Genomic DNA, 22985 nt, shown 5'->3' on the forward strand with positions numbered 1-22985 from the left:
TTTGGGAGTTGTCATTTGTATTTTGGGGAGTTTGGGAATGGATTAATTAACTTTTCATCATTTATTATGGGAAAAATTGCTTTGCAACTAACTTTTCAGAACTCAAAAAGCCTCTAGGAATGAATTAAGTTTGACTTCTGAGGTCTGACAGAATTTTCAAACATATTAGTTTTTTAACAGATATTTTGCCTCTCAACATGATGGAAGCATCCCTACTATACATTATTTAATTTGAAAGCAAAATTTTACATTTTATCTCATTATAACAAAGCTTTTTGGTAAAGTCTGGGATAAACTATTTTCCCTTTCTTTCCACAATGCTTTCTCACAGAATTCATCTCAGGTTGTTTTCCCTGGGTAAACTGACAATTAGTGAAAAAAGGTGAGAGTGAAATGAAGAGATCTGGGGAGGCTTAGGGCGATGTTGAAAAGTTTTGGCAATGAAAAAAAGCATGTACATACTTATATCAGGGGATATGAACGTAAAGTGTGGAAGTGGTAGGTGAGAAGTGGAGCATTGATTGAATGAATGAGAATGAGCAATACTTTGTGCATGTGTGATTTTTTCTAGCAAACACCTTTCAGCACAAGTTGATCCACAGGTACACATGGCAAAGGTGAATAAGAGGAGCTTGATATTAGTCTAAATATCTGTCTATATCTCCGACCCCTGATCCTTCATGGGAACCTGCCCCAAGGGGGTGACCTTGGCAGAAGTGTCTTCACTTTTCCCCCAGCAGTCCCTCTCAGTACGATTAGCGGTGCCCACCACTGTGTGTGTGTGTGTGTGTGTGTGTGTGTATGTATATATATATATATATATATATATATATATATATATATATATATATATATATATATATATATATATATATATATATATATATATATATATATATATATATATATATATATATATATATATATATATATATATATATATATATATATATATATATATATATATATATATATATATATATATATATATATATATATATATATATATATATATATATATATATATATATATATATATATATATATATATATATATATATATATATATATATATATATATATATATATATATATATATATATATATATATATATATATATATATATATATATATATATATATATATATATATATATATATATATATATATATATATATATATATATATATATATATATATATATATATATATATATATATATATATATATATATATATATATATATATATATATATATATATATATATATATATATATATATATATATATATATATATATATATATATATATATATTTTACCCTCTTGAGTTTCGCGCTCGCTTCGTTCCGAAGGTATAGCGCTAAACTCGAGAATCGCGAAACTCGATGCATTGAAAACACTGAAAATGCGCTTATTTGTTCCGACCCATGGATTTTTTTTTTATTTATTTATTTATTTTTTTATTTATTTTTTTTTACATGTGGCCCATGGCGCCGGTAGACTATTTATCTGGGCCCAATGGTCGGCCCCGAGACCACACATTTGTTTCTTATAGTCGTGATGAATCGGACACTTGATTTTTTCATGATTTTTATAAATTTATATCAATTTAAACACTATATATAGGTGTTGCAACGGTTATAAAAAGGCTAATTTGGTTGATTGATTGATTGATTGATTGATTGATAGTTTATTGTTGCAGGTAAACAACAAGGGAGAAGGGAGGAACATGCCATCCCAACCCCCAGGCAGGACAGAGTGTGATTATACAACTATTAATACACGTGTAGGTAGCACCATGAAATTAAAAAGATACAATGGTAGGAAGGAAAGCACAACAAGGGAGGGGGCAGTACCTCCCCCTGGACAATAAGACAATAAAATGTGGGGACGGAGAACATTGCCCAAGCACTAGATGGGAATGAATACAGAGATAGAGTAAATACTAGTCCTTAAAGTAAAATACTGCAGAGATCACAGCCTTGTATAGCACGGCAGTAGTTCAGGCTGCCACACACGGCATCACCACCTTGGTGCAAACTGAGGGTGTTCTTTGAGGATAGCAGGGAGGACATCATGGTTCAGGAGCCAACAAATTGTCTGGGGCAGGTCAAGGCAGTCCCGTGGCTTAAACTTAGCAATGAGAGGGCATTCCATGACATAGTGATGCAGTGTGTGGCCCCTCGGCCTGGCACAGAGCGTGCAGCAGACACCAGGGGAGTTACTAACCTCCCAGTAGTACCTATAGCCTACCCTAAGGCGCATTGCTACCACATCCTGAGGGGCACTGTGTCGCCCATAGGGGTAAACACAGCGCTGGGAGACACTAACATAGTAGAGGCTGCTGGCGCTGCCATTGTCACAGCAGTGTCTTGAGTTGGGTAGCAATGCTATCACGTGAATAATGCCTAAGTCTATTCTTAACATAGCTAAGCGTATAGTCAGTGCCAGGGTCCACTGTATCATCCTGAAGGGCTCGGCGAGCAAGGCAGTCTGCCTTCTCATTGAGCTGGATGCCCACATGAGAGGGCACCCAGGTGAAGTGGACCGTGGCACCTGCGGCCTCAAGGGCACGGACGGCAGTCAGGCACTTAGCTACAAGATCACAGTCGGCAGGGGAGGAGGACACAAGTTCATGCAATGCAGCCTGGCTATCGACAAACAAGTAGACATTTTCGTGCAAAGCTGCTACAGTGTGGAGAGCCTCAAGGATGGCATACAGCTCAGCCCGGGTCGAGGACAGGTACCCCGGCAGCCGCCTGGTAACCTCAATGTCAGTGTACTGGGTGGGGGAAGCGTAATCCCGGATAAACACGCCACAGCCCGACCTGCTGCCATCTGCGGAGCCATCACAGTACACATGGACAGCCCGAACACGGGGATACTTGGACAGTTTGACCATGAAGTGATCCTGGAGGACATGGGGAAGCCAATCACGTTTAGGGAAAGGTAGTTGTTCAACGTCTACACTGACACGATAGGGAGGCCAGGCAGGTTGGGCCGGGGAGTAAACTAGGCCTAAGCACGCTTCTAACACACCCGTCTCTGCTAACATGAGATAAATTTTCCTAAGGTAGGAGGTAACAGGAGCCCTGGAGTCACGGTGCAGAGTTACCAGTGCCTGGTGAAGGGGCACTGCACCAGCACGAAGCAGGCGGCTGACGGTGCGACAAGTAATTTCCCAGATTCTGTCCACAACACGAGGCAGATTCAGTTCTGCCCTGATGACCTCAAGTTTTGCAGTTCTGGGGCACCCCAGAATGAGGCGCATGGCCTCATTTTGAATAAGTTCCAAGGGGTGAAGTTGTGCCGCACTAAACTGTACCAAAACAGGGGCAGCATAATCAATGAGGGACCTGACGACAGAAAGGTAAAACATCCTGAGGACAGGGATGCCGACTCCAAGGCCCCTGTTAGCCAAAACCTTAAGAGGAGCTAACCTAGGAAGGCAGATGTTCTGAACATGAGTGACGCTCTGCACAGATTTCTGGAAGCTGACAGGGGCGCCTAAGTACTTGTATGTAGGAACTCTAGCTAAAGGAGTGCCATTAATGCTGGGCAGATGAGAAACTCTCCTCCCACTGGCTTGAAATTTCGTTTTAGTTTCATTGATGACAAGGCCCATTTGTTCACACAGCGCTGACAGCTGCTCCAAAGCTAAACTGAGAAGAGCAGGACTGCTGCATTGCACAAGGATGTCATCTGCATAGATAATGACCTGAGTATTGCCCGGAAAGGGCCACCGAGCAATTTTGTCCAAAATTCAGATATTATGCATGTGAGAAGAGAAGGAAGCCATAATATAATACCAAAATTTTTGAGATATTTCTTATATAGTTTAATTGGTCACCCCACCAGAAAAGTATGCAGCGGTATATAGTTTGGTCACCCCACAAGGAAAAGGACAAAAGGAAACTATATATAGAAAGGATTGATGATACCATGGCAGCTAGAACTATATACGTACATCAATTAAGTTTGTCGTCATACGTATACGAGGGTAAGTGGGCTTATATACAATTAAATACTTGAAGAAAGAAGAGAAAGAGCTATATAGGAGACCATTGATAATTAATTGTACAAGAACACAATTAAGTGGAGTGGACGTACGATAGAAATATATAATGATTTAATCGAGATGGATTTGAAAGACAAAGAAATAGTTTAATTGTGACTATACACATGCACATACGAAGTTTTAAATAACCTTCTATGATGAAATAATATATCTATGAAAATTTGCAAAGTCAGTGGAAGCACGATTGATTGATATAGTTTATTGCTGCAAAGGAGAAGAGAGGAACATATGCCATCCCATCCCCCAGGCAGTACATATTATATAGTGTAATTATACAACTAATAAAAATATGGATGCATGTGGAAGATAGCACCAGGAAATTATAAAAAGATACAATGGTAGGTGACAAGTGTTAAAAAAAAGAAAAAAGAATGGCGTGTAAGTGTGCACAATATAGAAACTAAATGTAGTGCAGTATAGAAGTGTAGAAGGACCTAAAAAGCAATACTAAAAAGCGGAACAGGTCAAAAGAAGAAGAAGAAGGCGCGGTACATATTTGCCATCCCCCGGTGCTATGTGTCCACCTCCATCTTGATCCCTCCTTCCCCGCGTGGCCGCCCCGTGACATCCAGGTCGGCCGTGCTGCCCCCATCACTGCAAAATGGTGAGTCATATAGCCGTCCCTACATTCTGAGGACCTTAGATTCCCATAATGAACCTATGGGCTATGGGTTGAGAAGGTTATGTGACTCCTCGGTGCCGAAATACGTGTGAAATACCCCTTAGTAGGTTGTCGTGTCCTCCGCCATGTGTTGTTTTCCCATCAGTCTGAGGTAAACGTTTTCCTCCCGGACATCAGTGACGGTGCTCAGTGCTTGTAGGGAGGCTGCTCAGCGCATCACCATAGGGCACTAGTTAAATATGCAGCTGAAGTAGACGTTGCGCTTAAAAAAAATATCTCCATGAAGTGATTTTGCCCATGAGAAAACATCCGTGCCCTGAAGACAATTCTTCAAGTACTGGTGCCGTTTAAGGGTTATCCGTCATTTGTTGTGGAGTCATTCGTGGGTAGGATGGTTGTTAAATATCTACTTAATTCGGCTGTATACATCCTCCGGCGAGCTAGGTTGACCCCAGAATCATGGCACTGTCTTGCACCTCCTCCATGTGACCCGCCAGAATGCTCTCTCCACGTACTCCAAGGATCTTTTTTTTGGCGGGGAAGAGACGAACCAACATTATTAGTCAGGGGCAACGGTTTCAGGTCAGGACAGCCCCCAGACCATGATGGCCCTCTTGGATTAAAAGGCATAGCAGTGTCAACATCAAGATGCATTAGCTCATAATCCCAATCAATTTGGTGAAGAGCATTGCATCTTGATGTTGTCACTGCTAATGCCGGTAATTGTGGTGATTCACTACGCGCCTCCAACATACGATATTACACCTCCATATTATACTTAAAGGACGAAATACATGTCTCTTAACCATAATATGAAGGCAGAAAAACTTAAAGAAAAAGTGGTAAAGGTTGTGAAAAGGCATATTATACATACGTACATTTGTGTTTTGGTGTCGGTGGCGGTGGCAGTGTTGCCAATGATCCGGTTAGCGATGGTATGTTTAGTTAGCGATTAGCCCATGCATGTCAGACCAAGACCAAGTCCACCACCTTCACTAAACCCCTTGGGTAAAGGTGTGTGTTCTAAAAAAAAATATATAAAAAAAAAAAAACATTCGTGGTGGACCTTTCTCACATGCGTGGGCTAATTGCTAACTAAACGTACCATCGCTAACCTAGCATGCCATCGCTAAGCGGATCGTTGGCAAAACTGCCACCGCCGCCGACACCAAGACAGCGCGCGTATGTTTAATATGTCTTTTCACTACCTTTACCACTTTCTTTACTTTTAAGTTTTTCCGCCCTCATATTATGGTTAAGGGACATGTATTTCACCCCTTAAGTATAATATATCCTATTTTGGAGGCGCGTAGTGAATCTCCACAATTACCCTAATACCTTTTTATCCAACACCCTGATCCAGTTAGCCAACCAATTCATCCCTATAAATCCCTATAAAAGGCCTCGCAGTAAGTGTCCTCCTTGGAGTAAAGATGTTCCTCGTAATTTATTCAAACGACGCAGCAAACTTTGGATGGAGTATAAATAGTTACGACAAACGCATGGTAGACAGTCTTATCTCATGCTACAAAAGCTATTCAAGTTTAATGAGACCAATGCTGATGATCTAAAATTATACCTAGCTACTGCAATTTCTAAGTCTAACCATTTAATTTCTCACAGTATATTGCAGAGAGACATCAATACACTTTACAACACAAGCAGTTCTTGGGGTTTATCTTTCTCAGTTGGTAAATGTGCCAGAATGGACTTTTGTAGAATTTTCCTTGATGCTCCTGTTCCTTTACCATATTTAATAGGAAACCAAGCCATACAAGATGTAGATAACTATAAAGATCTTGGTGTCAGGGTGGATTCCTCTCTAAAGGTTCACTTGCATGTGAGAGAAATCACTGGCAAGGCTGGAGGCATTGGTTACAGTATTTTAAAGGGTGCCCTTTGCAGATCTGATTTCATAAAGGCAGTTTTTATGTCTCATATTCGCCTTATCTCGAACTTTGCCTCTGTGGTTTGGTTCACTGGTTATACAGGAGACATTAGGGTTTTGGAAAATGTTCAGAGGAGGTTGACTAAGAAAATTACCGGTTTTCATGATCTGCCATATAGTGAACGTCTTGCTAGAAAAAGGTTGATCAAAGCTGATCTTATTATGGTGTTCAACATTATGAAAGGGTTTTGTCCTAATCTAGGTCACCTTTTTGTTAGAAATCACAACAGGGACACAAGAGGCCACTCCTTCAAGCTTTTTGTTCCTCGTTACAACACTGACGTTCGAGCTCGTTTCTTCTCAGTGCGGGTCATTAGCACTTGGAATAATTTACCCGAATCATTTGTCGAAGTGAATTCTGTTAATGCTTTTAACCCTTTCCTTGCGCGCGGTGTGGACGCGACTATCCCCTCAGGCGCTGTCGGGGAGCCCAATGGGGGGGTCTCTTTTAACCTCTGTATATAAAAAACTATTCATCATAGCTAAAAACTAAAAACACCATTGGAAAGAAGAGGTCCAGATCTATAGGAGTCGGTTATGTATGCCTCTCTTGCGAATGTACATGCACGTTCAGGGAGTGTAGAATGTTAACACTTACGTCAGTGCGTGCAGGATGATCAGCCGTATTGAGGGAACTGCGGACATCTTTTCTTCAGATTCTGGCAAGGGAGTATTGCCAACTGCAATATTTACAACTATTTGGTCAAAGAATCAGTCAGGTGATAGGTGAAGCTATGCAAAAATGACGCTATATTGGGCAAGAACATCCACCAGTTACTCGTCTGTAGATTTGCCGCGCTGGGCTGATATGATTTTCCAACAAATTTAGTGAAGAACCCACTCAATTGGCAATCCTGTGTTGTGAGAATTAGTGTTGGAACACTCATACGCGGGAGATTTGAGTGCGGGTGGAGCTCGCAGCGAGCGTTTAGCGCCACCAGCAAATACGCCTAACGCCTGCTGCAAGCGTTTAGCAATGAAAGGGTTAAACGGCATCTCGACACTTCTCTTGGTCATCCTGCTCAAAAACTTTAATAATGACCTGATAGTGGGGAGGGCTATGAATGTGGGTTGTTGTTGATATCCGAGTAGACTTATTCCATCCTTGTTCAGCTCACCTGCTAGCCAACTGGTGACTGGCAGATCTAGCAGAATACTTGTGTTGCAGACTGTAGGTTTATAAACTTGTAGAGTAGCGAGTATAGTCCGACACTAATATGAAGTCAGGTTGGGTGGGGTCCAAACATCTTCACAGTTCTGCCACATGACCCCCAATATATCACTATCCATCATATGTCATCTACACACTATTTGAAATTGTGTATCAAATATTCTGTATACATTAAATAAGATTTGGCAGTGCCATGGCCAGGGAACTCCCAAAACGGGTCCCGTAAGCGTGTTGCCTTTTATTTTTTTCTTACTTTACTTGGTCTGTCCGTTTTTTCATGGTAAAAAATTAATTCCTTGTTAGAAGTAATGAGAATTTGGAGAGTAATTTTTGGACTAGTAGCTGCTTATTGTTTGGATTTTACTTTGTATTAACATGGACTTCTATCATTTTTCTAGGGGTACATCAAAGTAGTCAAGAACAAGGCTTACTTCAAGCGCTTCCAGGTGAAGTTCAAGAGGCGTCGTGAAGGCAAGACTGATTATTATGCTCGCAAGCGCCTAGTTGTGCAGGCCAAGAACAAGTACAACACTCCAAAACATCGGTGAGTAGCCCTGCTTGCCCACGCGCATATTCTTTAACCCGGGAACAACGATTAGCAGGCTTTTTTTTTACACCTTTTTTGTTGCCCTTGAGCTGTTTCTTTAGCTGTAAAAAATAAATAAATAAATTATATATATATATATATATATATATATATATATATATATATATAAATATATATATATATATATATATATATATGAAAAACAGTTTTAGGGAAATTTACCTCAGGGTTAGGGCTTTCTTTGTCACATTGACAAATATTGAAAACGGAGTTTATGTTTTACTCCTAACTCTAATTATAACCCCCCCACACATACGCGACTTGACTGTATGTGTAATCACTGTTCGATAGTATAAATAACGCAATTATATTTGATCTACATTTAAACCATGTTGCACTAATTTCTTGGCAACCGTTTCACATGATAGTTAACACCATTACCAGCAACACACTCACATACTTACTTTAATGTTTTGTTGATTTATGGCAGAGCACTGGGATCTCGGCAATAGTGAAAGGATTTTATTTTTTGATGGAGGCAAATTCAGGCAATATAATTCCCAGCAAAATATTGCTGTGAAGTAATTTCATTTCCAAACACATCAGTGCCAATTTTTTTTTTCAGATTGATTGTACGTCTTACCAACACCGACGTCATTGCCCAGATTGCCTATGCAAGAATTGAGGGAGATGTTATCATTGCCTCTGCCTACTCTCATGAGCTTGTCAACTATGGGATCAAGGTTGGCCTCACCAACTATGCTGCCTGCTACTGCACTGGGCTGCTGCTGGCCAGGAGGGTGAGTTCTGAAATTCTTTTTGAGGGATTGCATATATGCTTGCTTGTATTTTCTCTTCCCCTTTGGGTGTCAAACATACAGATTCTTCCCTCTACTCCTTCCACATATTAATACATACAAAAAGTGTCTTTGTTACTGGGCTTGAAATGTAGGTGTTTGCTGAATTGGAGTTGAACATCATTTACCTTTCAGGTCTTGAAGAAGTTCAAGTTGGACTCCATTTATGAGGGTCAGAAGGAAGTTGATGGAGAAATGTACTCGGTGGAAGATGTGGACAGTGGACCAGGAGCTTTCCGGGCTAACCTTGACATTGGCCTGGCCCGCACCACCACTGGGGCTCGCATCTTCGGTGTAATGAAGGGTTCTGTGGACGGAGGCATTGAGGTGCCCCACAGGTAAACTGGGAGCAGAGAAATTTGCATGATATAAAATCTTTCTTTAGGTTGGCACTTCCTCAAAGGGCTTTTTTGTACCTTTTTCTGCAGGCTTCAAACCCTTTAGTGAGTTGGGAAACAAACTCATTGTAGCTAATTGACTTAATTAGCGAGTCAGCACGATAACACACATCAGCATACTAGCCCTACTTAGATTATAATCAGAAGTTAGTCATCAAGTTATCTGTTGTTTTCAATTGTCATACACTGGAAAAAGTTAATCTTTGACAGCATTACACTGATTTTTGCTCATATAATTTCTCCACATATTTCCCTGTCCAAAGTTGATGTCTTCCACCCATTCACTGGCAAGAGTTCTAATTCCTTCTATCCACCTTGATTCAATGTCTTGATTTTTACCGTTCATGGGTTGCCACTATGTTGATATGGTTGTTCATCTGTTGTCAGTACATGACATGCCCAAGTCCTCTTTCTAATTTTAGATGGCATTAGAACAAATCATCTTCAGCTGAAGTCTGTAAGAATTTTATGATAAAGTTGTTATATTCTTTACCTTAGATGTTTTGATAGCTTAGTTACGAAGTCGTGATTCAGTGGTTTATTAAATTATCTCAAGTGAGAGCAACAAACAGCAAAAAGATAAAGATCATGTTATTTTGAGGGTTAAATATTCTGATATGATGGCATTCTAATTTTTATCCTTTCCTTATAGTGAGAAGAGGTTTCCAGGTTATGACAAGGAAGCAAAGGAGTTCAATGCCTCTGTCTTGCGTGACCACATTATGGGCAAGCATGTGGCCAATTACATGCGTGAACTAATGGAAGAAGATGAAGATGCTTACAAGAGGCAGTTCTCACGCTTCATCAAGTGTGGACTCACTCCTGATGAGGTGAAATTTCTGTTGAGTTGGGTTGCTATTCCACAATATAACAATACAAATTTCAAAATTATATTTGGTACATTTACCTCTTGTGTTCTAGATTCTGCCATATATGGTATGTGTTTGGTGAATGCCTTTGAAAAGGCAAATTACTGACTTGTGATAGTGATGGATAGAGAAGGCTAAGTTCATTACTTTGGTAAGACCTTGTTGAGAATAAAATTGTACCACTTTGCATTGGAATTCCAGAAGAACTGAAGTGTATGGTATTAATGCAAGACTTATCTTTTAAAGACTGTAAAGGCATTTGAACATTATTGTTTTTTCCCATCCAGCTTGAGGACATCTACAAGAAGGCACATGCTTCCATTCGCGCTGATCCGACTCCCAAGCCCCGACCAGAGAAGCAGGTAAGAACCTAACGATTGAGTTCAGGGCACTTGAGGGATATTGGGCTGAAGAATATTTTCTGGGGGTATATTTTGACAAACAAGAAAATGAACATTTTTTCTGAGGAAAAAAATCCTTCAGTTTGTGCAAATTATGCAGATTACCTATGATGTATTTCCTACTCCCACCATGCTTCAGAATACAAGGAAATTTTCACATAAAGCCAAGTCCTTTTACTTAATGTACACACATAAACCTTAATTGCTTATTTCAAATTGTTATTATCAACTTGTTTCACTATGATTTTCAATTGTAATATTACAAGTATCGCATATGCTTTTACGAAAAATGTACTTGAAAAACAGCTGTTACTCAAACAGCTCAAATTTGATACTCCATATTCGTTTGTGAGCATGCCATGGTATTGAAGGCGCCCGGTGTTGTTTTATTTGGTGTCCCAACGTCAAGAGCTGGCGCTTTTATTTACAAACACTGGTCTCTCGTGAACTGCGCATGCTCAGACCAGTAAGCGTAGACCTGTTCAGTCTCACAAAGCTTTTTAACACATTAAGAGTTGCTGGAAAGCTGAATCAGACATACAGTACCACCATCCTCGCTGTTTCTAGAACGACACTCTGTATAAGTTGTACAGAGTGTCGTTCTAGAAACAACGAGGATGGTGATAGTGGTACTGTATGTCTGATTCAGCCTTCAACAACTGATTAAAAGCTTTGTGAGACTGAGCACGGCTAACCTGAGAGTAAACGCAGACCAGTGTTTGTAAACAAAAGAGCCAGCTTTTGATGGTGGTATATATATATATATATATATATATATTATCGGTTATCGGGAATAAGGTTTTCTGTTATCGTGCCCGGCTATGTACAACACTCTCTTTACACACAGGTGGTGAAGAAGAGGTGGAATGCCAAGAGGCTCACCTATGATGAACGCAAGGCTGCTGTACAGGCCCGAAAGGATGCCTGGTTGGCCAAGATTGAAAAGGGAGAAGCCACCCTTCAAGAGCTCCAAGAGAAGTAAGAATAAACTTGTCTCCCAAGAATACCTTTCTTAATTACCCTACAACTGATGAAAGTAAAACATAAGAATGTAAGGAGTCTGCAAGAGGCCAGTAGGCCTGTATAAAGCAGCTCATGCCGCTGCAGAAGTGTCTAACCACCTAATATCACTATCCATTCTATTGTGCATTTGAAGCTCTGCTTTTCTTTCTAGAAATTGATTAGTCTTATATAACATGGACATGGAAGGAGATCTGCTTCTGGCAGTGCTGCTCATGCAGAGAGAGAGACTTAAAAGGAAAAGAAAATTCTGGTCAATCCATTGGTTTTGGAAAGACTGAACTGAGGACTTTCACACATTGTTTGATGAAATACTAGCACTAGGTGTTATATCCTGCAATACAACCAACCCAGACTGGTAAGTGTTGAGGTAGGTTAGTCAAATTGAGCTAGGCGTTAGCAGTGCAACAGTCGCACCATGGATGCCCTGCTAAGATAGTGGCCCGGCTGCAGCTACATGTAAAAGCTACAATTGAATGCCAGGTATAGTGAGGAGCAGAGCTAATTTTTTGTGGTCGTGCATGTGTGTGAAAGCCTCCATTTATCCAGTATTTACAAGTGGTAGCGCTGATAAGTGGCCTATATAAATGGTCTTAAATATTTAATGTATCTGCATAATATTCTTTAACAAGATAGGTTTCCTAGTCTAAGAAAATGGGGTTTCATGGACACACAAAAAGAAAGCAAAGCCAGAACACTACATCTGATGGCTTTTTCAACTGGGATTGAACACTTACTAACCTGAATTGTGATAATAGACCTGCAGTGAGCACCAGGGCCACCGTCACTGATGCACTGGCTGAGATTGATGTGCATTGCTATTAATCCATAAAGGCAGGGATGTACCATGAAATCTGTTCTCCCCGTACAGCAGTGTTCTGACTTTTTCTCAAAAATTGCTCACTTTCCATTATTAATTTCACAGCTCTCCTTGAGCCAATAGCCTGAAATTAATGAGCATTTCCTTTATCCATCCTTCCTCTTCAATCTGCCACAAATCTGAAGTCTGTCATGTGGTGTTTCTGTGGTGACATGATGGAGTGCAGTAACTTTTGCCTCACAGCAGGCCTTCATTCGGAACAGTTTGTAGGTTGTGGGTGTGGTGAGCGGCCCTCTCCCTCCCTGCACTCGTCCCTGCTACAAAACCCCTTCATTAACCTCATATTCTTAACTTGATAACCCTGAAGGGTGGTAGGATGAATCCTTGGGGGCCTCAGTATCACTTCCACCATCACTGTAATGAGATTGATCTACAGGATGACCACCGAACTGAGGTTGCACAGTAATGGGGTTCAGCCTTCCTGATAAGACAAGAGGTTGGAGTTCAATGCTGTTTATGTCACTGTCTGTACCACTAACACTTTTTTCAAAGCTTGAAGAAGTCAGTTTCAGCTCTCTCCCAATTGTGTTGACACTGAGAGAGCTCTTTTGAGAGCAAGAGGAGGCTTATGAGGAGTTGAGGTTGCTGGCTGTGGACACTCCGGCACAGAATCAGACGAGTAAAGTAAAAACTTCTGCCACTGTTGCAATCACAGAAACCCTGAGAATGTCAGAGGAGTTGTGTGGCAGCCTAGGAGTCATGCTGCCACATAAATCCCCAAGCAAACTTCAAAATTCAAAATTATGATGGAAAAGGCAGGCCGGAAAAACTTGTCACCCGCCTTTTAGGGGTTGAGAAGCCTTCTATCAAGTTACTATGTGCCATGCATTTTCTTTTGTTTGTGCAGTCCATAGCACTGGTAGGCTCTCTTGTGGGGCCTGGCAGTCTGTCCCAGCCAGTTCATGGCATAGGTCAATTTTAATTTCAGTGGCTGCTCGTAATCTGAGTTGCTTACCAACAAAGTCCTACTGAATTGCTTCAGGTCGAGTTACAGATGTTGATGGAGCTACATGAACCCCCAAAGACTGGCAATATAAACACTGCAGCCACCAAGCACACCACTAAAGGCGGTGTCACACTGGCCATTTTCCTCCAATTGTTGGGGCTACGAGCAAACGTGGTTGCCTGTATGCCCATCCGGGAGCGAGTTGTCGGTTATCCATATGGATGGAAAATGGTTGTGGGTACAAGCAACTGCGCGACTGTATGTAAACAAACATGACGGTAGTGGCTGAAGAGTAGAAAAGTAGTGGAAGATTGCCTACCAAGAGAATCATGAAGTGGATTGGGAGAGCTGCTTTGTCTACAGGATAAGAGAACACCCTGTGATGTGTGGTCCATGGGACCACTCACATGAAAACTTTGCCAAAACAAATTTAAAAAGATATGAATGGTTCATGATTGCTGCTGCTCTTCGCTCATTCTGGTGTCTTGTTTGGATATGAGTGGGGTTACCATTTCCAATAGTTAATAAAAACTTCTTTCTCTATTCGATGAAAATTGTAGGACTCCCGGTCGTCATAGCACAGTGCTCTCATGAGGTTTGGGTAAACTCTTGCCCTCCCATCTTTGGAGTCATGATCGTACCCACAACTGCATCCTCCTTCCATTCAACAGTAGCAACAAGTCCATAACATGAGTAACAGTAGCACAAGCTGCAGCAGCCCTTAGTTTTGCAAACGGCACCATATGGATTCAGAGCGACTGGTTTGTTTTATGTTGTGGATACGGGTAACAAACCTTGGCCGTGTGTGACGCACACTCGTAAAAGTAGTAGTTGCAGGTTGCCTGTACCGCCAACGCAGTTGGAGGAAAAAGGCCCAGTGTGACACTGCCTTAAACTAACAGGGTTTTGCCCTACCAGCAAGGCAGCCCGTATATAAAGAATAGTGAAGGAATTTGTTCATTGGTTAACATGTAATGACTGTGGACCTGTGAACCCAAGGTCACACTAGTCTGTTTGCCCAAGTCTGAGGTATGCATTATCATGCTCTGACAACTTGTTGTCACACGGCAAGTCTGTTTGCATGGATAATACAGCCATACCTCGGTTTACGAGTTTAATTGGTTCTGGAATTTTGCTCGCAAACCAAAATGAATTTCCCCATTTAAATTAATGAGAATCCCATTAATATATCCCTTATTGCAGAAAATATTAACAAAAATTATTTTGTTATTTTATACATTTTATAAAAGTAATTTTACTAACAAATAGCAATGATAAATAATATAGTATAATAATATAAATATAAATAACAGAGTATAATAATTAAAAAAATATAGTGCTGAAAACATGAAGATCGCACACTAGAGCCCAAACGTAAGTGGACATGAGCGCGCGGTTGCTACCTTTGTGAGTGTACGTGGACTGATGGCAGTGTCACACTGAGCATTTTCCTCCAACCGTTGAAGCTAGGAGCAGCCGCAGTTGCCTGTACGCCCAACCGGGAGTGAGTTGTTGGTTTGGGTAAACTCCTGTCCTCCCGTCTTTGAAGCCATGATCGTACTCACAACTGCTTCTTCCTTCCATTTAAGTGTAGCAACAAGTCCATAATTTGAGCAACAGCAGCACAAACCATAACAGCCCTTACTTTTGCAAATGGCGCCATGTGGATACAAGGCGACTGGTTTATTTACATTGTGGATATGGGCAACCAACCTTGGTCATGTGTGACACCCAGAAAAGTTAGAGTTGCTGGTTGTGCCTGCCGCCAATGTGGTTGGAGGAAAAAGGCCCAGTGTGACAACAGCTTGAGATCCCATTCTCATTGTTTTCCACTCCGAGCGCTCTCGTCTTGCTGTGAACAAAGGGAATCCACGCTCACGTCTTCAACTTGTACAAACAGGATGCTTGTACAGCAAGTCACCTCTCATAAACCAAGGCATTTTTAGTGATTTTTTTTTTTCTCCTAAACTAAGGCACTCATAAACTGAGGCACAGTGGCTTCAGCAACCTCAATCACCTCCTCCACTGTCACGTCGCCACATCTAAGCAGGGCTCGAGCAGCAGTGGCAGTAATAGAAGCGGCCTGGCGAATCTTTTGGACACGGTCCTTCCTTGCCTCATACATGAGGTGCTAGACGCCTCCATGAGTGACTGATCATATCGATGCTTACTTTGTCCCAAGCATCTACGAGGTTGTTTACTGTGTTCCTGATGTTGTACAACCTTCAAAACCTGGTAACTGCCTCAGGCTGTGCTGGGGTGGCAGTGGTGGTGGTGGTGGTGACATCTATGTTGTCTCCCTCATTTTCCTCAGAGAGAAATATATATATATATATATATATATATATATATATATATATATATATATATATATATATATATATATATATATATATATATATATATATATATATATATATATGTTTTATTGAAATCAACAGCAGATTTAGCATTATTCTCTTTATAAGTTGTTTTTTCTATTTCACGCACTGTAGCGCGGTCTTCTGGTTGTAGGTAATGGAGATCCATGTCTTAAGACGTCTTTCGGCCTATTTGGCCATCTTCAGGAGATGTTCTTGTTGCAGGTGTAGGAGGAGTGAGTGAGCTGCTGGTAGGCGGAGCTATATATTGCCTCGCTGAGCCTGCGCGTTAGTGTGCGCGGCTCTCAGCCAATCGTAGCTTAGCTTGGCGCTCGCTGCCTCTTTGTCGGGAGTGACGTGTCAGGTTGCTGCTGTATGTTTATTGCAGGTTTCTGGGTGTAAATTAGCACTGCCTCGGTCATTCTGAGTCTCTTGTTGTTGTTTTCTCTTGTCAATATTATGGTGTTGTCCTCCAAGGCTATTTTTTTTATATTGAAAATCTATCAAACAATTGCAGTTCATTAGATGTGTGCAGTGACTTTTTACCTTTCCTCCTACAAATATCTAATGGGAACTAAAGAAAGAACAAGAAAAAATTATTTAGTTTGTTTTTAAGAACTTTACTGTTTCCTGGGCAAAAATGATGCAGGAAGTTATAAGGTAATGTAATATGCTTGGAAAGGCTGACTGGCCTCTTCATAATATCCTATTGTTACTTTTCTGTTTTTTTTTATATAGTTTTCCATTGTCTAAAACATAAGAAATACAGCGATGACTACGCTGAACTTTACTATTTGAACTTGGGCCTTTCTGCATACTGTTTGCTACAGGAACTCCGTTTCTTAAAATGTTTCTTGATCATGACTGACACCCTACATGTTGCAATAATGCACATTACTTATAACTGTATATGAAAACAAATATATTACACAAAGGGGCAGAATACAGCAGTGCAAGTAATTTCACTCATTTAGTTTTTATGGGTCAGGCAAATGGTGGTGGTACATTTACTTCATGAGAAGAGATAATCTTTATAAGCATTTTACTGAATCCATTTAAAGATTGGCGGCAATCCAAAAGCATCAACAGTTACAAAATTAATGAAGGCTATATACTGAGGAAATGATGGGTGAACTGTAGTACATTCATAGTGAAAATTAAATCATTAAAGCACCACTGTCCCTAATGTATGATACAGAACTTCTTACTTGTAAATTACTATGGCAATATAAGATCAATGCATAACATATTCATCATCATGCAATCATATATCCACAGAGAACAGTGGTAAGAAAAAAAAATAATTGAACATTTTGGTGTTTGATGAAAAAAAAAAATAATAATAATAATAAATAAATAAAAATAGATGCAGCAAATTTCAACTCCTGTAAGTCACCTCTTATGCCACCCAGTGGAATGCAGGAACGTGTATTCTTGACTGTCATGTTTCAGGAGTAGTACTGCATCCTTTAAACAAGAAGCAAACTATTCTAGGAAGATTGGTAATGTGTTCTCTGATAAGGTGTCAAGTGCAGAGGCAAATGGAAGAGGAAAACTTGACTTCAAAATAAATAATCAGATGTATGAAGCAGAAACTTCATTTAATTAGACCTTAATATTATATTCAAGATAAAGGTTTTGCTCTCTATACTTTGTTCCAGCCAATCAGACCCAAACTGCTCACAATATGGCAACAGCTGTAGCCCTGTCCTCTCTTCAGGCTGTTATAAACACTATCATTACAGCAAAGAATATAAAACTGTTTCAGCAATTTCGACCTCATCAGTTACTTGGGGTCTGAAATGGTTCCACACTAGCAATAAAAGGTCCTAGAAAGAGAAAGCTGGGGATGTACTGTGGTGAAAAAAGGAGATAGCCTGGGCAAACAGGGGGACTCTATTCAAATCTGAACACAACTTATTCAGGAGCCTCTAATTCTGTGACGGTAATTAAGGCTAGATATTTTTTTATAACTAGGAAGAGGATTCTTTTGAACCTCATTTACAGCTCTTGAGAAAATATTTACAACATAGCGACTACAATCTTTCAATCTAATGTTTAGGATGTCTATTTAAGCAATAAAATTAAGTCAGTCTTCAAGCATGACTTTTATCTAGTAGCATTAACAAAATAAAGCATATTTTTGCCTATAATAAAAGCATCCTGCTCAAAAGTTTTACATTACATTCATTGTAAAGGCATAATGTACTAACATGCAAAATGCACAACTACCATCCCTGAGATGACCAACTTACAGGTAGAAGAGCTTGTCACACAGACCAGCAGCTGGGTCTTTCTTCACATTCTGACCAATGAGATAGGCCAGCTTGTGAGCGTACTGAAAGGACGATGCGGTATTGTTATACTGGTAGGTAATACACATTATGATCAGATATATATATTTATATAATGTATATCTAATGTTACCTTGCTGTTAACTGGAAAAAGCTTATTTCCTTTGTAAAGCTTTCTAGATTTTTATCCATCAATCACTCAGTTACTTCATCCAGCTTACCCAGACTGTTTTGGTACGGACTCCCGCAGGTCAGCCCCGCCCTGCTGCTCTGCCACACAATCCCAACACCTACCTATCTCTTCCTCTTGTCAGCTATTTACTACTGCTAAGTGAATATAATTAATGATTTTATAATCCAATAAGGCTATATAGTGTTAATATTATTTTATATTTTAGGATAATAACTGATTTTGTTTAATACCACAACACTTGACAACATTATTTCCCATGTTGTCAGTGTGCTGATGGTCTGTCCCAGGTCTCTTCCCTCAAGGTCATGTGCCAGGATGGAAGCTGCCCGGGCCTTGGCCTGTCAATCTTCCCATCTTCCCTTCCACTCGTGCATTACACAGATGAGAGCTGATCCACTTGCTCCTCAGTTTTTAATTTGTTTAATTCTATGGAATTTACAAAATTGAGCCTTATTATATATATATATATATATATATATATATATATATATATATATATATATATATATATATATATATATATTAAACTAAATGTATATAGCTTTCTTAGAGAGAGAGAGAGAGAGAGAGAGAGAGAGAGAGTGTGTGTGTGTGTGTGTGTGTGTGTGTGTAATTCACCACGGCCTGATCACGAGTTGGACTCGCTTTCGCCAGCAGGTACCCTCCCGACGAGAGCAAGTGCTCATTATCGTCGATCTCTGGATACTGCCAGGACCTCACACACCCCATCCCCCTTGCTCAATGGGGGACAGTATTCACTCCTAGTCAACCGAATGAATCCGACTGAGCAGGGCTCGAACCGCCGCCTGTTTGGCTGTTAAGCCTCGCAGTGCTCTACTGATTGAGCCACAGGAGTGGTGTGTGTGTGTGTGTGTGTGTGTGTGTAAGGCCTGTACTTTAGCACCTAGGCTCTGATCCGATAATGGGAGACATAGTTGTGGCAGCATAGTGGGGAGGAAAAAACCTGAAGGATCCAACACCAAAACAGTCTGGGTAAGATGGTTTTACTATGATTGAATTTCCCATTATGCATTCTGGGCACATTCTGCATACTTAGGCCCCTGTGCATATGGAATTCATTCTTACTTCACTTTGTGTGGAGAGAGAAATTCAATCTTTGCACTCCATTGAACCATACCATGTTTCTAAGTCAGACATTGGCTGGTATTATGAGACACTTTCGCTTCTCACATCACCTATTTCTAAAGGGCAAAGAGGGGATCAATTGGCTTCTAATGAGTGTTTCTTTAGGTTCAAGGTACAGAAGGGTCCAACTACCACCAGGGTTATAAAACTACTGGAAATGCCCCAAACTCCTAGGGAAACATTGTCAAATAGGCAAACTTGGACTCCGAAATGTTTTAAAATATGTCCCTGTATGCATGTATGTATGAAGTATTCATTCCATATTAAAACACTTACCAGACATGGAGCAGGAACTCGCACTGTGCCAGGCCAGTTGTAGTAGAGGTGAGTAAGTTTGTAAGTCAACCTCTGCATGTTGTCTACCTTCAAATTACTTCCATCGCGTACCACAATGTAGTGGGTTGGTGACACAGTCCCCTGAAATACGCTTCTGATTCAGTCTCTACAAATCATGTAATGTAAATAAATACTGTCAAGAAAATCTATATATGGACCAACTTTACAAGTAAAATTCACATGCAAATACGTAAGAAGTAAGTTTTCATGTTATGGGGATATATTAACCGAAGCCCAGATCAACAGTGCTAGTCTAATGAACTTCATATGACTTCCTTAACCCCTCAGAGCCACAAAAGTTTTTCTCGGGTGATCCCCCATGACGCAATAGTCATCGAAAAATACATTTCGAAACTGAGAAAAAGTCAAAAAGATGTTTTATTGAAAATTTTCTGGTGCACCCTGCTGTGAAATCCGTTTCTTTCTAGATTGTTGCATTTGGCTGGAATTCCATGATTCCTGAAAAATTCCAACTTTTTACTGGTGCGACATACAGAAAAAAATATTGAAGTTGCTCATTTTATCACAATGGAGTCTGAAAAATATAGTTTATAATCTTTGACGAGGAAATTTACTGCCTACAGAGAGCCAAATTTGTGGTGAAACTCAATAAATAATTTTGGTAAATGTTTGTAGTTTTTTTATTCTGGAATGAATCTCATTGAATAAAAGTTGCAGAAAATCATCCGTATAACTCAACTGTGAAATCAGACTATGATTTGGACTGACCGTTTGGCTGGAATTCCATGATTACCAAAAAAATTCAACTTCCACTTCCCATTACTTTGAACACTCCTGTGAACAAGATATTGGTTCATCTAGAACATCAGGTAAATCAGTGGAGGTGTCAAGACTACACTCACCACGCACACGACGAGCAGACACTAAAAGACCACCACCAAAATTATTATTATTTTTTTTTTCAAATGCCTGCCGAAATTGGGGGGTGCACCTTATAAGCCCATGTGTCTTATAAACCGTCAAATATGGTAAGCACAATGCTCATCCTGGCTGTACATTCGAAGGGTTTTCTTTCTGGTTAATAAAACCATGACTCACCTGCCTCACTTGCTGGGACACCAGAAAGAAGTCGTACCATTGGCGCTGGGTGATGGTGTGGTCCACAACAGTTCCAGGGTAAGGGTTAACTAGTTCCCTTGGTCCCTGCACCACAAACAGACACCATTGTTAATCCAAGTTCCAATCAAATCAAGACTATTTTTATAAACTCACTACACACAGTAATCACATGGTGGGACAAGCATAAATAGCACAAAGATCCACCATAAGTAGTTGCTGGAAAGCAAAGTAAAATTAATTACATGCCTATTTTTTTAACATTAAATGACTTTAGCAAAACTTACAGGACATTGTCTGACTTCTATTTTATGCGCCTTTTGAACGCAAGGGGTCCGACCTCATTTGTGGCGACTGTATATGTTCTGAGTAGCTATTTTACAAATGTATTGCTTGTGAATCAAATTAGAAGGGAAAACTCTATAGCAACTTGTGAATGAAAGTTATTGAAACCTGTGTCTTCACTTGTGTCTGTGACTGTTCTAAAAATATGATTCAAATACCTCGACACAAACTACTCAAAGAACACTCACCACAGCATTGAATATCTTTGTATTCAGTCTCTTCTGCACCACAATGAAGGACAGTTTTGGGTTGTAGGAGTCAAAGTGCGTGAAGACTGTGGCCAGCTGTGGGATCTCATGTTCCTCCACAATCTTCAACTGCCCATCACTCACACCATCACGGTAAACAATGATGGAGCGTGGCAAGGCATGGTGAATCTGACAGGGGGCAAGAAGAAGCAAAGGAATGTCTTGAAGAATAATATATAGTAATAATGCCCAGATTTACTTACAATCACAAGGAGACAGACTCATACATGTGTGACTGTGAAAGACCATATGAGCATAAGAAGAGAAGGGAACCCAGAAAAAGATACCTTAGTAATGGTTAGATCAACAAGTGTCAAAGTATATTATTTAAGGTCGGCATCTACTGAGAAAATGGTGTAAATACCGATTAAAAATGTCATTCAATTCTCATAGAAAGTAACTGGCTGCACTGCTAACCAGTTACTTGGCTGAGGGCAAACCTAATTGCAATAAATACAAACTAGTTTAGCACTCAAAACTTAAAACTTTAATAAAAAATGTTTACTCCGTGGTAGTTCCTCAAGGATTCAAACAGGAGAATTTTCAGCTTGTGGATGATCTCATCACCAGGGTGTTGAAAACTGATGTTAGAGTACCACTTGGTGAGCGGTTGGTTCATGGAGGCCACAAACCCAACCACAGACCTCCCCCGATTGGCCTTGTCATGGTAGACGTCCACGCCACACACCTGAAGCAGGCATGGGAAATGACATCCAAGGAAGATGCAGGAGAAATAGGAATAAAAAAATTATACAATTCTACAGATTGCTTTCACTTTCTTACATAAAACATTGTATCAGTACAGTAATTCCTCCTTATACACAGATGTTAGATTCCGAATTAGACTGTGCATGAGGAATAACTGTGCATAACATTTCAAGTACAGTGTATGGAAAAAATAACAGAAAATTAAAGTTTGACCCCTCTTACTCAACCTACCTAATTTTTTATTGCTGTACAATGCGCCAGTTTTCTTCGGACACTTAATTTTGAATGAAAAGATTTATTATCAAAGTTATCTATCTAAAGCACTTGTTAAATCAATGTTTCATAAATTCAACCCCCAGCCTGCCTCACAGGACAACCGCCAGCCTGCCTCACAGGCTGACCCCCAGCCTGCCTCACAGGTTAACCCCCAGCCTGCTTCACAGGCTAACTCCCAGCCTGCCTCACAGGACAACTTCCAGCCTGCCCCACTTAACGCTTCTCTTCCTGCATCATAGGATGTTGGGTTCCAACCTGTAAG

The 22985-nt window shown here is 40.2% G+C and overlaps 2 protein-coding genes across 3 annotated transcripts in view; one reads left to right on the forward strand and one right to left on the reverse strand.

Moving 5' to 3' along the window:
* The first annotated feature begins 4519 nt into the window (after positions 1-4519).
* LOC127009706 (60S ribosomal protein L5-like) lies at positions 4520-11898 on the forward strand. The gene is made up of 7 exons (XM_050883049.1): positions 4520-4685; positions 8221-8366; positions 8995-9169; positions 9362-9564; positions 10277-10454; positions 10781-10855; positions 11742-11898. Exons 1-7 carry the CDS (start codon positions 4683-4685, stop codon positions 11874-11876), a joined length of 915 nt encoding a protein of 304 aa, XP_050739006.1. The 5' UTR covers positions 4520-4682; the 3' UTR covers positions 11877-11898.
* Positions 11899-18193: 6295 nt separating this feature from the next.
* Positions 18194-22985, reverse strand: part of LOC127009707 (piwi-like protein 1) — a 33740-nt gene continuing 28948 nt past the window's right edge. For both annotated transcript variants that reach the window (XM_050883051.1, XM_050883050.1), the window contains exons 14-18: positions 22245-22427; positions 21680-21868; positions 21129-21233; positions 20010-20150; positions 18194-18438 (exon numbers count right to left, since the gene is read on the reverse strand). In XM_050883051.1, coding sequence (XP_050739008.1) covers positions 18352-18438; positions 20010-20150; positions 21129-21233; positions 21680-21868; positions 22245-22427 — 705 coding nt within the window. In that variant the 3' untranslated portion in view covers positions 18194-18351. The remainder of the gene's footprint in view (positions 18439-20009; positions 20151-21128; positions 21234-21679; positions 21869-22244; positions 22428-22985) is intronic.

The sequence above is a fragment of the Eriocheir sinensis genome, chromosome 41 (assembly GCF_024679095.1).
Source record: "Eriocheir sinensis breed Jianghai 21 chromosome 41, ASM2467909v1, whole genome shotgun sequence".
NCBI lineage: Eukaryota > Metazoa > Arthropoda > Malacostraca > Decapoda > Varunidae > Eriocheir > Eriocheir sinensis.